Source organism: Lucilia cuprina, chromosome 5 (genome assembly GCF_022045245.1).
Source record: "Lucilia cuprina isolate Lc7/37 chromosome 5, ASM2204524v1, whole genome shotgun sequence".
NCBI lineage: Eukaryota > Metazoa > Arthropoda > Insecta > Diptera > Calliphoridae > Lucilia > Lucilia cuprina.
In genome coordinates, this window is record NC_060953.1 from 26,905,712 (window position 1) to 26,921,669 (window position 15,958).

The 15,958-nt window shown below is 29.9% G+C and overlaps 1 protein-coding gene across 1 annotated transcript; it reads right to left on the bottom strand.

The window, feature by feature from the left end:
* Positions 1–1,255: 1,255 nt before the first annotated feature.
* Positions 1,256–2,138, bottom strand: LOC124420211. The gene is made up of 2 exons (XM_046952420.1): positions 1,913–2,138; positions 1,256–1,839 (listed from the first exon to the last, which is right to left on the bottom strand). Exons 1-2 carry the CDS (start codon positions 2,136–2,138, stop codon positions 1,256–1,258), a joined length of 810 nt encoding a protein of 269 aa, XP_046808376.1.
* Between the last annotated feature and the right edge of the window lie 13,820 nt (positions 2,139–15,958).

A 15,958-nucleotide genomic window follows, 5' to 3' on the forward strand; every position in this document is an offset into this window, starting at 1 on the left:
ATTTGTAAAGTTCTTCGTAAGTCATTGTCCCTTCAGTCACTTTATAAAAATGCTTTTTAACTGATTTTACACAAGCTTTCCATAATCCACCAACATGTGGAGAACTTGCAGGTATATTCAACCATTCAATATTTCTTTGAGCGCAGAATTTATCTACATTTCTACAGTGCTCTTTTTCTGATAACAGCTTATATATTTCATTTAAGCTATTTGCAGCTCCTATAAAATTTGTTGCATTATCTGAAAATATTTTCATCGGACAACCTCTTCTTGCTACAAATCTTTTCAAAGCACCTATAAATGCTGCGGAAGTTAAATCAGATACGACTTCGCAAAACAAACAAATACGCATACATACGATTTGTCTGTTTTCTTTTCTCTGATCTTTTAATGGATTGTTATAGGCCTAAGAAAATCTATTCCTACACTCAAAAAAATAAGATCTGCTGGATTATCTTCTGAGCTGACATGTTTCCATTTATTTATGTTACTATTTTCCTGTATAAAGCTTACTCTATTTGAAACAAATATCTGCAAATGTGCAGTATCTAATCTAAGCCAACTCAAAACTATTGATGAATCAGTATAGTAGAAAATGTCATTGAATGTTATCTTAAAGCTATCGATTACTACCTTTATTAGCTCAACTAATAACACACCTGCACATAATTCCAATCTTGGCAGTGAAAGGATTTTAATAGGAGCTATTCTTGATTTAGATGCAGCTAAATGACAGTTACTATCCCATTGCTGTCTATGGACTTTACATAGACAGCTGCCCCATATGCCTTCATTGATGCATCACAAAATCTATGAAGTTCTATTTGTGTTGGTTTGACACAAATAATATGTCTTGGAACGTTTACTTCATTCAGAAATTTGAAATTGTCTTAAATTTTAAGCCAATTTTCAGTCATTTGCTCTGGAATTTTATCGTCCCAATCAAGTTTTAACTTCCATAAATCTTGGAGCAGCATCTTTGTTTTTACCGTTACTGGTCCTATTAAACCTAGTGGGTCAAATAACTTAGCAACTTCGCTTAAAATAGTGCGTTTTGAAATTTTATTATGAAATTCCAATTTACATTTCAAACTAAATCTGTCTGTTTTTGTGTTCCATACAATCCCCAATGTTTCAACAGAATTCAAATTATTTGATTCTATATTTAAATCATTTTCTATATAACTGGGATCAATACCTTGGAGCAATACTTTTTCATTAGTACACCATTTCCTTAAAGGCATATCGAACACCATCAATATATTGTCAATATTTTCTCTATATTTAAATCATTTTCTATATAACTGGGATCAATACCTTGGAGCAATACTTTTTCATTAGTACACCATTTCCTTAAAGGCATACCGAACTCCATCAATATATTGTCTGCAATTTTTTGTAAACATTTTACTGCTAAATATGGAGCCGAAGCTGTTCCATATGTAACAGTTTTAAAAGCATATGTTTTAATAGTTTCATCTGGATTCCAGCGCCAAAATATTATCTGATATTTTCTATCAGCTTCAGAAATCCTGATTTGTCTATACATTTTTTCAATGTCAGCTGAAAAAACATAACGATGTTTTCTAAATCTTAATAAAATATTAAAAAGACCTTCTTGCAACCTAGGACCAGTATGTAAAATATCATTTAGCGAAACATTAGTTGTTGTCTTACAAGACGCATCAAATGCAACTCTTAACTTAGTTGTTGTACTCTCTGGCCAAAGTACACAATGATGTGGTAAATAATACCCACTATTCATAAACGAATTATTATTTATCAATTCCATATGACCCATTTCCAAATATTTTTTTAAGAAATTCATTATATTCCAATCTAAGTTTTTTGTTTTTCTCTAATTTTCTTTCTAGAGCAAAGAACCTTCTTTTAGCTATTATGGTAGAATTACCCAATTTATTACGTTCATCTTTAAATGGAAGTTTAACTTCAAACTTACCATCTGTATGTCTTTTAAAATTTTCTTCAAATTGTTGCTCACATTGCTTTTCCGCAACTGTGAGATTATTCATTTTTGGAACCTCTTCCAATTCCCAAAACTTTTGTAACAATTCATCACAAGATGTTTGATTTGTTGTGACCACACTTGATTCTGGTTTGGAACCATTTGCTGTCATCAGTCCATATGCTACCCAACCTAACTTCGTGTTACGTAGCTTTGTATTTGTCTTTTTATCAATTATTTGCCCATCACAAATCAGATCAATTACAAATTGATTAGATAGTAATAAATCCACTCCTTGTGGAATATTATATTTGGGATCCGCTGGTACGTTTGACACAAATTTGTCAATGACGACCGCATTAAGGAATGTTTTATATTGGGTCACTTTTGATCTAAGTGATATCCCAACCTTTTCCTCTATGGAAGATTTTTTCCTTTCTAAACCTTCCACTTCTTTGTTTATTTGGCAACCTTTTATATTCAAATTATTTCAAAATTCTTTCGAAATAATGTAGACTTGTGCCCCACCATCTAATAAAACGCGACATTTTTTCCAATGGCCATTTCCATCCTTGACTTCCACTACTGCTGTTGACAACACTGCTTCGTCGTCTTCATCACCGTTTACTATTACTGTCTTCGCAGGGATCTTTTCCCTATGAAGAAGAGTATGATGATCACCATTGCAGCTTCCACAAATAAAATTACTTTTACTAATTACCGAGACATCTGAAACACACTTTACCGTCCCGTACCTTATCCCATTTTTCATTTATAGATAAGTTCCTAAATTTGGAACATCTATTTAAATTATGTCCAACTGCACAATTCAGTGGACATTTTATTTTAAATGAATTCGTTGGAGGATTTGTCTTTTGACTTGCCCCCTGAGTTTGCATGTTTTGTCGGAAGAATCAACTAAGGAATCCACGGCACCATTGTTACAAAGGGATCTCACTGACCCAATGTGGCAAAAGGAGCCATTTTTACCATTTTTGCTTCAAAGAGAGCAAGGTTTAATAAATTCTGGCAGAGGTGATATGGAAAAACCTCTGTTAGAAATAAAAATGGTGGACTGATTTGGCAGTTCCAGTATATTTTGGATGATTTGGAAGCTAAATTGAATAAATTTAAAAATAAGGAAGTCACGATTGGCATCCTGAAAGAAAAATTTAAATTAGCCGAAAATCATTTTATTAAATATATGAGCGAATTTGCAGATGACGAATTGACTGACATTTTCTACAACTTAAGAGACGAGTACCAAAATATCCCGGGCATAGAAAGCTATGCCAAATCATTACCATTCCAGCTTCCCACTATAGACATACCAACTTTTAGTGGAAAAGCTACGGAATGGGACACATTTAGGGAGTTATTTGAGCAGCTGATAATAGATCAGCCTGTGTCAAACACTCAAAAAATGTGTATGCTAAAGTCAAAATTGTCGGGAGATGCGGCAAAGAAGATTTCAAAGTTGCCATCAAAGGATGAGAACTTTGAAGTAGCCTGGAGTATTCTAAATGAATACTACTCCGACAAAAGGGCAATAACATCAATATACTTTAAGAGTATACTTGAAGCCCCTTTAGTAACATATAACGCAAGGAGCGTGAATATGTTTTTGGATAAAGTGAATGAAAGTTTGCAGGCATTAGAAGCCATGAAACTAGATCCTGAAGAAATGCAAAAGGCATTTCTTTGTTTCGTGCTTCGATGAAAATTGGATGACTATTTAAGAATCCAATTTGAACAACATTTGGGAAAATCAAAAGAACTTCCAAAAGTGGATAGTCTAGTTGATTTTCTAAGACAAATTCAATATTCCTTAAAGGCAAGCCAAGATTTCACAAAGGGTGAAAGAAAGATGGTAAATCCTCTAGGAGTAAATCAATGGTCTTGGGAGGCAAACCAAAATGCGGTAAATCCTCCCCGACAAAGCTTGCAAACGCTGGGGCAAGTTCAAGGCCAAATCCTCCAGAAAACAACTTATTCAAAATAAAATGTCAAAAAATTGTGCAGTTGGACATATATTACATAGATGTTCTAAATTTAGGAATTTATCTATAAATGAAAAATGGGATAAGGTACGGGAACATAAAGTATGTTCCAGATGTCTTGGTGTTGGACATTCTTACAAAACGTGTCAAAGCAATTTTATTTGCAGAAGCTGTAACGGTGATCATCATACTATTCTTCACAGGGAAAAGATCCCTGCAAAGACAGTAATAGTAAACGGTAATGAAGATGACGAAGCAGTACTTTCAACAGCAGTAGTGGAAGTCAAGGATGAAAACGGTCATTGGATAAAATGTCGCGCTTTATTAGATGGTGGGGCACAAGTCAACATTATTTCGAAAGAATTTAGAAATAAGTTGAATATAAAAGGTTGCCAAATAAATAAAAAAGTGGAAGGTTTAGAAAGAAAAAAATCTTCCATAGAGGAAAAGGTTGGAATAAACCTTAGGTCTAAAGTGACCAAATACAAAACGTTCCTAAATGCGGTAGTTATTGACAAATTTGTGTCAAACGTACCAGGAACGCGAATGTTGTTGGGAAATTTTCCATCTAATATTAAATTAGCGGATCCCAAATATAATATTCCACAAGGAGTGGATTTATTACTATCTAATCAATTTGTGTTTGATCTGATTTGCGATGGGCAAATAATTGATAAAAAGACAAACACAAAGCTACGTAACACGAAGTTAGGTTGGGTAGCATATGGACTGATGACAGCAAATGGTTCCAAACCAGAATCAATTGTTACAAAAGTTTTGGGAATTGGAAGAGGTTCCAAAAATGAATAATCTCACAGTTGCGGAAAAGTAAGATGGTAAGTTTGAAGTTAAACTTCCATTTAAAGATGAACAGAATAAATTGGGTAATTCTACCATAATAGCTAAAAGAAGGTTCTTTGCTCTAGAAATATAATGAATTTCTTAAAAAATATTTGGAAATGGGTCATATGGAATTGATAAATAATAATTCGTTTATGAATAGTGAGTATTATTTACCACATCATTGTGTACTTAGGCCAGAGAGTACAACAACTTAGTTAAGAGTTGTATTTGATGCGTCTTGTAAGACAACAACTAATGTTTCGCTAAATGATATTTTACATACTGGTCCTAGGATGCAAGAAGATCTTTTTAAGATTTTATTAAGAATTTATTAAACCTTGCTCTCTTTGAAGCAAAAATGGTAAAAATGGCTCCTTTTGCCACATTGGGTCAGTGAGATCCCTTTGTAACAATGGTGCCGTGGATTCCTTTTGTGACAATGGCACCGTAGCCTCCTTCTGGCACACTAGATCAATACGATCCCCTTGTGCCATTTGAGCCGTGGGTTCCCTTTGCCTTTCTTTTGTATCATCGTCTTGTTTTTGACTTGATGAATACAAAAGATTTTCTTCCTCAATAAATCTGTTTTTTAATTGCCCATGCAATGCATTAAAATTAGTTATTGAGGTCCTCACTTCATCAACAAATTTACCTTTAAAATAGGCATTTCTTTCCATTGTTGACGAAGGAGGTCGGAGGTCCCTATCATTTTTGTCGAATTTTTCGACATATTCCCTAAACACTTGTCTCAATGTTATAACTTTAATTTTAGCTTCCTTGCTAGGAAGATTACTTTGAGCGACCTTGCTCAAAGTGTTATAACATGAGACAATCTCAGTCCCTAATCTCTCCTGTTCTTTTATAATAGATACAGTGTCCATTTTTATTAATATATGTGTAATTTTTGAACAAAAGAAGATATAAATGTGTATATGTATAATAAAATAAATTGCTGTAATAAAAATAAGATTTGCTGAAACAAATATAAACAAAATAAAAAATAACGCACTTCCAATTTTTTTTTTATTTTTTTTTATTTTTCAAAATTAATATAATAAATAGCGCACTTCACGATTTTTTTTAAATCGATTCCTGATTTCAATTTGTTGTTGCTTTTTATAAAAACAATGTTCAAAATAATACTTAAAATTTACTTTAATAAGTATCATTTTGAATTTTCAACAAATTATTGTCAATCAGTCGTGTTATTTTCAAAAACAAACAAAGCAAGAAACAAAACAAAAACGTAAACAACACACAAATCCAGTGATGCCACATTTAATCTTAAACAATATTAAAATTTTTATCTGTATACGTATGCATATATATTTTTATAATCTGAATTTTCAATTTAATTTGGACTAGGGAGCCGGAGCTCCCTTTATGTACTCTAGTTTAAAATAAATATGTGCAAAACAAAGCAAAAAATATTTGCTACTTTTAAACTAAAAAAATTAGTTTTGTGTTACATTAATATTATTTCTAAATTTCAATTTTCCATTTATGCATTTTTGTGGAGATGAGAGTACAATGATTTCTCATTTCTTGTTTTTACTTACTCATACAAGTGCAAAATGTAGTATATGTCTGCCGTTCCTGGTTCCAGTGATACTAAAAATCCTTATTTTATTATAAAAAAACTAAATTTCTTTAGAAGAAACGAAAAATTCCGATCATTTTTTTACGTAAATAATAGTAAGACTATGACCGATATAATTTCATATGTACATATGTATGTATTTCTAAGAAACAATGAAATTTTACTCTGCCTAAGATGAGAAACGTGTTATATGTATCATGTCAATACATATAACAACAGATAGTATTATGCATGTATTGACACATCATACATGCGGTGTGATGACTCTTCATTGTTTGTAAAAGCATCGTTCGTTTTAGTTTTGAAATTTTTTTGAAATTTATTTATGATATACAATGATAGAACGATTCGACACCGATTGTGAATTGGACAAATGTGTTGTCTTTAATTTTACCAAAGAAATTTAGTATAATATTAAATTTTTTTATATAAAAATATGTACTTTAGAATTTATTTTAATAAAAAGCGGATAAAGTTATAAAAAATTTGCAAAACATTACCATTTAATTGTATAATAATATTATTTATTTATAGGTGAAGTCGAATTAGAAAATGTTCCAATCAGAAAGGATGCGTTAAGGTCATTTGGAATACCAGTTGAAGCTATTTCTGGCACTATTGGCAAAATTAAACTACAGATTCCCGTAAGGCAATTTAGAACTTCTCCCTGGTGTATTGTGATTGAACGTGTATATGGTGTATTCGGACCAAAAAATGTAAACGATTGGGATAATGAAAAGGAAAAACAAGACGAGTATGAATATAAACTTAATATTTTGGATGCAAAAGAAGCTACATGGAGAGTAGAAAATGATTGTAATGTGGAAAGCTATTACTCGTTGTCATATTCAAGTTGGTTGAACTATGGTGCAACATTAGCTACAAATATATTGGAAAATCTGGAGCTAAAAATTATTGATGTACATTTACGATATGAAGACACGGTCACTGCGCCTAATTTTCCATTCTCTGCTGGTATACGAATACAGTCTCTTTCAGCGCAAACTTGTGATGCCAGTTGGATGCCTGGGTCCAAAAACAATAGTAATGATGTATCATATAAATTGCTGGAATTAAAAGATCTCTGTTTATATTGGGATCAACTGCACGAAAGTAATATGTGTTCCAAATTAGCATCCAAAGACCTTTTGGTAAACATGAATAATTTATGTAACATGGAAAATCACATATTTGTAATTAATCCGATAAGTGCTACTGCCAAATTTAAAAGAGAACGTTGCAAACAAGCTATACGGAATAAAAGTCGGCCTCGAATATCTTGTGATGTTGTATTACCACAAGTCATTGTCGTGCTAAATGAAGTAAGTAAAAAGAAAAATAATCTTAAACATATTCCAAAAATATAAAATTGTTAGCTAAATATCCCATCCTGGAGTCTATCTAACTTCAATACTCTGATCTATATAATTGAAAATTATAGACGAAAGCTATTTGTTTATAAAAATAATTATAAAATAAAAATTTGCTATTTTTATACCCTTCACCTTCGTGAGAAGTATAACTATAAGTATGTATAAGTTTGTCATTCCGTTTGTAATTTCTATAATATAATTTTCCGACCCCATAAAGTATATAATTCTGTATCCTTATAGATAGCGGAGTCGATTAAGCCATGTCTGTCTGTCTGTATGTTTGTTGAAATCAGTTTTTAGAGGACCCCAGATATCGGCAAGATCCGAATCTTCAATAATTCCGTCAGACATGCTTTCGGGAAGATCGCTATTTAAAATCAGCAAAATCGGTCCATAAATAACGGAGATATGAGCAAAAATCCGAGACAACCTCTGAAAATTTCATAACCCAGAAACCCAGAAATATGAAATTAAGTATGTAGAGTCTGAATTATTTAAGAATTTTAAAAGGTACTTTTGGAATATTCTATAATACTGAACCAAGGGACATGAAATTTAGTACGTAGATTCGGAATTAGATGAGAATCTATAAAATGAAACTTTTTGGTGCTTTTTCGTTTTTTAAAAGGCACTTTTTGAGTTCACTATAATAATGAACTTAGAAACATTAAATTAAGTATGTAGAGTCTGGATTAGACGAGAAAGGGATTTTTTGGTACTTTTTCGTTCTACAAAAGGTACTTTTTGAATTTTCTATAATATATAACCTAGAAACATGAAATTAAATATGTAGAGCTTGAATTAGATCAGTACACACAAAAGGGAACATTTTGTTACTTTTTCGTTTTATGAATTTTCTATAATATTAAACCTAGAAACATGAAATTAAGTATGTAGAGTCCGGATTAATTCAGAACACATAAAAGGTGACCTTTTGGTAATTTTTCGTTCTACAAAAGGCACTTTTTGATTTTCCTAAAATATTGAACCTAGAAACATGAAATTTAGCATGTAAGGCCTTGACTAGGTAAGAACCTAGAAAAAGGTACTTTTTGGTACTTTTCGTTCTACAAAACCTAAAAACATGAAATTAAGTTTGTAGAGTCCGGAATAGGTGAGAACACATAATAGGGGACTTTTAAGTACTTTTTCGTTCTACAAAAGGTACTTTTTGAAATTTCTATAATATTGAACCTAGAAACGTGAAATTAAGTATGTAGAGGGACTTTTAAGTACTTTTTCGTTCTACAAAAGGTACTTTTTGAAATTTCTATAGAAACCTAGAAACGTGAAATTAGGTATGTAGAGTCTGGATTAAGTGAGAACCTATAAAAGGGGACTTTTTGGTACCTTACCGCTTTGCAACTGGTATTTTTTGATTTTTTGTAATAAAATTCGTACTGACTTTTTTAACACATCATGGTGAAGGGTATATAAGATTCGTCACAGCCGAATATAAAACTCTTACTTGTTATATTATATAAAATATTTTTTTTATAAAAGGAGTGATATTTTGAAAATAATTTTTTCGTTTAAGTTAGATTAAAAAGATTTATCAATAATACACTTACAATATACATTTATTAAACATTTAGAAAAATGTAGAAAATGCACTCAATATGCATTTGCATCAAAAATGCATTAATCTTAAAAAATATTGTTTAAAAATGCATTTTTATGAAAGTGTACAATAGTTGTAATCTAATTAAAATATTTGCATCCCAATTCTGATCAGTAATGTACTTAAGACAGTTATAAATTCTGTTGAATGTATAAAATATCAATAAAATTTATCAATATAAAACATTTTAAACAATTAAAAAAATTTCAAAAATTAATTAAAAATGCACTTTATCGAATTCAGACATAAAACACTATATTGCAAATCCTACCTATAGATCTACATATAATTGCCATATCTGATTGTAGCGCAGTAAGGCTTAACTCAATCGAAAGTTGGAAATCAAGAATATGTGGTCATGCTAAGTATTTAAGCTTGCTACCTCTAAACTTGAACCAACCATCCGACTATATTGCCCAACACACGGACTTTGATAAAGTCTTCAAAGTCAGAGTTCCTTCCAGGTTGTAGAGGTTGAGGTAAGAATATCCCACCGTCTTTCCAATACCTGTAGTGTCATTTCTTTCGCTAAACTCTTATACTACCACTTCCCTATTAGTTAGACAATACCAGAAGGATCTGTCAAGACTGGGTCGCTTGTCTCACATTACCCTTGTTTGAATGAACAGGCAGATGAGATTGTGGGAACAGGATCTGCTCTTGATATTTCCAACGCCGTTTCACTAGCAACTCCGTTAAATTCTTTCAAGAGCAATATCCTCAGATTCATTCTGCAAAAGGCTGAAAATAGTCTAGACACATGAAAAACGCACAAGACACCTTATAAACCGAAATAGGCAGAACATATCGAAGCTGATAGCAGTAATAACAGGACACTGGGTACACGCAAGTCGGATTGGGCTCCCTTTTAATGAAAGGAAGGTGTTTCATCTCCTCTGTGAGTGCCCTGCTTTGTCCGTAAAGAGAAACCGCTTCCTTGGCAATTACTTCATATCTAACCATGATGATATAGAAACAGAGTTTAAATATTAAGTAGTAAATGCTTTTATATTTTTATTTTTGACTTTTCAATAAATATGTATTATGCATATTTAAAATATGGCTCTGTTCAACATATTTTTAGTATTTTTGCTAAAAATATTTACCCATACAAGCTATTGTATATTACAACTTACAGACAAATATAAAATGTTTTTACATGCAATATATTACGCAGCAACTCGCTAACATATTTATAATACCCACATATATTTCATATTGCTTGTCTATAATATAAAAATATTTTCCTACACATATTATTCGAAGTCAACAATATTGAAGCCATGCAAGCAGTAATATACGAACATGAAATGTACGCAAGCAGAGCATATTTTAATTTTTTGCGTGCAAAATAAATAAATTTGTTATATTATCTAGACAGTCCTTACGTTTCATATCACACTTTTTGAAATTTCAAAAATTTACATTTACTTAAATTAATTAAGCTTTTTTTAAAGGAAGTCCATAAAATTACCTCACAAAAGTATTCGAATTTTTCCTGTATTTCACATTTCATCATATTATACAAAACACAAAATTAGAATCAAATGTTTTTTTTTTGCTAAAAATTGTTTAAGGGGTTACTATCAACCGAAGGGATATATTTTTGGCCCATTTGGGCCACAATTTTGGAGGGTAGTACCATCTTTTATGGATTATATCATTATAATTAATAGAACCTTAGTCCATTTTAATAATACTAGGGTAAAACATTTTTGGGGAAAGTTGTCTGGTATGTATTCTTTAAGATATCAGCTTTTATAAATGTTAAGTTTTCAATATATTGTAGAAGTATACAACTTCAAAATATGCCTCGAAGAAACGCCTTTCAATATAGTAGAATCATTCTTTTTATAACCAATGGATTACAGGCTGAATGTTCCAATATCATTATGGTCTAACCCCAAAATATTGATATCTGGTTAAATATTACTCACGATGATTAAAATAAACCCAAAATCTTTGACTTACAGTGTTATTGTAATGGGAAACATAAGCGTAAAAGTTATAAGTACTAAAAACCTAAATCTACTGCAGAGGATGACGTTTTGTTAAAAACGTCATTGTGGCCAAAATGGGCCAAAAATATATCCCTTCGGTTGATAGTAACCCCTTTAACAATTTTAAGCAAAAGAAAAACATTGATTTTAATTTTATGATTCGTATAATATGATGAAATGTGAAATACAGGAAAAATTCGAATACTTTTGTGAGGTAATTTTATGGACTTCCTTTAAAAAAGCTTCATTAATTTAAGTAAATAAAGATTTTTCAAGTTATAAAAATTGTGATATGAAACCTAAGGACTGCATAGATATTATAACAAATGTATTTATTTATTTTGCACACAAGAAATATTATTAAATTTGGTTTCTTTCCATAGAATTACTAAATTCGAATAGTTATGAGAGACACTGTATGTGCCGACGAAAACACGAAACAAAACGATAGTCGCGAGTGTGAGGTTACAATATTTTTACTATCAAACTTAAATATTATTTACTATAGGAAATGACTTATGGTCTAAAATTTAACATTTTTAGAAAATAATTGAAATCGTTTGTATCTATGTTTCTATAAATGCTTAATTTATATTATGGGAAAAAGTATGCATGAAATAACCAAATTTTAATTAGAAAATTTTTGAATTGAATTATTGAATGTATGTATATAAAATTAATGTTTAATTTTTATGTGGAGTATTAAAATGTATGTATTTGTATTGATTGTAAAAGGTAATATAATTAGAAAAAAAATTATATACATACTTAAAGGAAGAGGATGCAAAAACTACAAACAAGTTTTTACATGTAATGACAATTTCATTTAGATATTAAACGTAAAATTTCTAAACTCGTGTTGATTGTAAATAAGTTACATTAAAAAGTATATGCTTATGTATGTACATACATATATAAAAATGAATGTAAAAATATATTCAAATGTGTACATACAGTGTAATAATAATATATTTTGTTTATAATATATTTTGTGTGGAAAAAAATAAAATAATTTGTTATATGATTTAGACAGTCCTTAGGTTTGATATCACGCTTTTAAAAACTTGAAAAATTTACATTTACTTAAATTACATTAGCTTTTTTTAAAAAAAAAAGTCCATAAAATTGCATCACAAAAGTATACGAATTTTTCCTGTATTTCATATTTGATCATATTATACGATACACAAATTTTAGAATCGAATGGTTTTTATGCTTTAAATTGTTTTAAGGGGTTACTATCAACCGAAATTATATATTTTTGGCCCATTTGGTCCACAATTTTTGGGGATTTTTTTATATAATATCATTAAAATGGTGATTTTTGGCAAAATTTGTAGTATTTTTGCTTTTTTCCCACAGATAAAATCAAAATTTGATGTTGGGATTTAATAGACCCCTTGGAGTATCTAAAAATAGTATTTTTGTTACAAGAATCTGTGTCTGGATCCAAGATATTGATATCATTATTCTGTTGCTAATTCAATATATTGGAACTTAAGTCCATTTTCATAATACAAGGGTCAAACATTTTCGGGGAAAGTTTTCTTGTATGTATTCTTTTCTTTTAGAATTTCCGCGACATTGTAGCGGAATACAACTCCAAAACATGCCTTAACAAAACGTTATCCTCCACAGTATATTTAAGTTTTTACTATTTATAATTTTCACGCTTATGTTGCCCATTACAATAACTCTGTAAGTCAAAGATTTTGGGTTTATTTTTATCATCGTGAATAATATTTAACCAAATATCAATATTTTGGAGTTAGACCATAATGATATGGAAACATTCAGCCTGTAATCCATTGGTTAAAAAAGAATGATTCTACTACATTGAATGGCGTTTCTTTGAGGCATGTTTTGGAGTTATATACTTCTACAATATACTGAAAACTTAAAATGTATAAACGCTAATATCTAAAAGAATACATACCAGACAATTTTCCCCAAAAAGTTTTACCGTAGTATTATAAAAATGGACTTAAGTTCTAATAAGTCGAATTAACTACAGAAGAATGATCTCATAAATATATCTTGGAACTTTTAAATACAGATTCTTGTAACAAAAAATAATTTTTTAGATACCCAAGGGTCTATTAAGTCCCAATATCGAATTTTGGTTTTATCTCTGGAAAAAAGTAGAAAAAATGACAAATATTGTCAAAAATCGTAATTTTAATGATATTACATAAACAGATGGTACTATCCCCAAAATTTTGGAGCAAATAGGCCAAAAATATATCCTTTCGGTTTTATAGTAAACCTTAAAACAATTTTAAGCATAAAAACCATTCGATTCTTAAATTTGTGTTTCGTATAATATGATGAAATGTGAAATACAGAAAAAATTCGAATACTTTTGTGGGATAATTTTATGGACTTTTTTTTAAAAAAGCTTAATTATATTAAGTAAATGTAATTTTTTATATTTTAAAAGTGTGTGATATGAAACCTAAGGACTGTCTAGATAATATAACAAATTTATTTATTTATTTTGCACTCAAAAAATGTATTAAATTTGGTTTCTTTTCATAGTATACCTAAATTCGAAATACTTATACTGTATATACATATGAACGTAAAACTATATTCAAATATGTACATATGTATGTATTATATATATTTTTACATTTTTGTCATTTTCTTGTGTACGTTGTGAAATTAGAGTCAGTAAATTGGAAAAATTAATTATAAAAGGTTAAATATTTCAAAACTCGGTCCCTAAATTTTAATTTCAGCTGATTAATACTTTAAATATAATACATTAACAGTTAACATTACACATAACATTTTAAAATTTATTTTAGATTTGAATAAATGGGAATCATGGAAATAATGAACATTTTATGGATACCGGTGTTATTATTAGTTCCTCTGCAGAAAACTGATGTCTATTAATTTTAACGAACTAATATCATAACTTGTAGGGAATACAAAGGAAAACTATTACGTGACTTTTCTGCAACTAACTTTAAGTTAGTTAATAAAGAATTGCTTTAAGCTATTTTTTTAGTAACTAACTTTAAGCTAGTTGAAAAGTCATGCAGAGTCGGACAATTGACTACTGCGTAGGACATCGTCATGTTAAAATAGTTAGTTGTCTCCATTAAAAATAATCCAAAAATCAATCATAACTAGTTGATGAAAAAGTCGGCTTTTAATGCATTTAAAGTTAGTTGAGTCGCTGGCTCATACATTTTTGTTATTTTAAACTTTCACAATGTAAAAATACAAAAACATCATTTTATTTTTTATGTCCCCTCTTAATTTTTTGCCATCCTGTTACAAATTTCTAATATACCTACATATAATATATATATATATATACATATAATTTCCTTCATTATTGATCATTTCATAGACACTACGAATGCATTACAAACTTATTGTTATTGTTTATTTTATATTTTTACATTCATATGTATACATACATACATACGTACATATGAATGTATGTATACATAAGCATACAATTTAATACCCTTCACATTCGTAAGAAGGGTATATATAAGTTTGCCATTTCGTTTGTAATTTCTATAATATAATTTTCCGACCTTATAAATTATATATATACTGGATCCTTATAGATAGCGGAGTCGATGAAGCCATGTCCGTCTGTCTGTCTGTTGAAATCAGTTTTTAGAGGACCTCAGATATTGGCGAGATCCGAATCTTCAATAATTCTTTTAGACATGCTTTCGAGAAGATCGCTATTTAAAATCAGCAAAATCGGTCGGTAAATAACGGAGATAAGAGCAAAAATCCGAGACAACCTCTTAAAATTTCATCAAAAAATGTCATATTTTTTCATGCTTTGTTAAATAAGCAACAACAACACTGTATAATGGATACAGATGTACACGTGTGTGTAGATGTATTTGGTTTTATTCAGCTGTGTATTTTGTTTTGTATGTTTGGATTCTGTTGGCGTCATTGATTTGTGTATTTTGTTTTTGCGAATTCTGTTCGTATATTTGGATGTATGTTCGTTTTATTGCGCTGTTTATTTTGTTTTTGTTTTTCTGTGTTTTTCGTTATATATGTTTAGCGTTGTTGTTGTTCATTTTGTTTAGCTTTTGCTGTAGTAATAATGTAGTCAGAAAAAATTTAAAATTTATAAAACTAAGAAGTTTAAAATACAATATGGTGAAGGGTATATAATAGGGTATTCAATTATTCGGGTTTTTGTCTTATTCGGTTTATTCAACAAATAATTATTTGAGGTTTTACGTTAGCCGGTTAATAATCGGAAAATTAAAAATTATTCGGTTATTCGAATAAAAGGAAACTGGATGTTACTATTGCTTTTTACAATAATTTTCTTCATATTACACTCTGTAACAATATTGAAAAAAGCATTCACACATGGAATTCATTCATTCCATGTGTGAATGCATTCACATATAGAGTTGCGTACTCCGATTTTAATGTCCTTACAAAAGGATTTCAAAGTTTAAAGGACTACAAACGAATATTTAAAATATTTATATGTATTTATTAATGCAAATATTTGTATCAAATGAAAGCTGGGAATCTGTACATTCTATCTATA

Coding starts and splice junctions, on each gene's coding strand:
- LOC124420211 (XM_046952420.1), bottom strand. CDS start 2,138: ATGACAGCAAATGGTTCCAAACCAGAATCAAGTGTGGTCACAACAAAT. Junction 1,840..1,912: donor AGATGAACGTAATAAATTGG/GTAATTCTACCA, acceptor CAAAAAACTTAG/ATTGGAATATAATGAATTTC.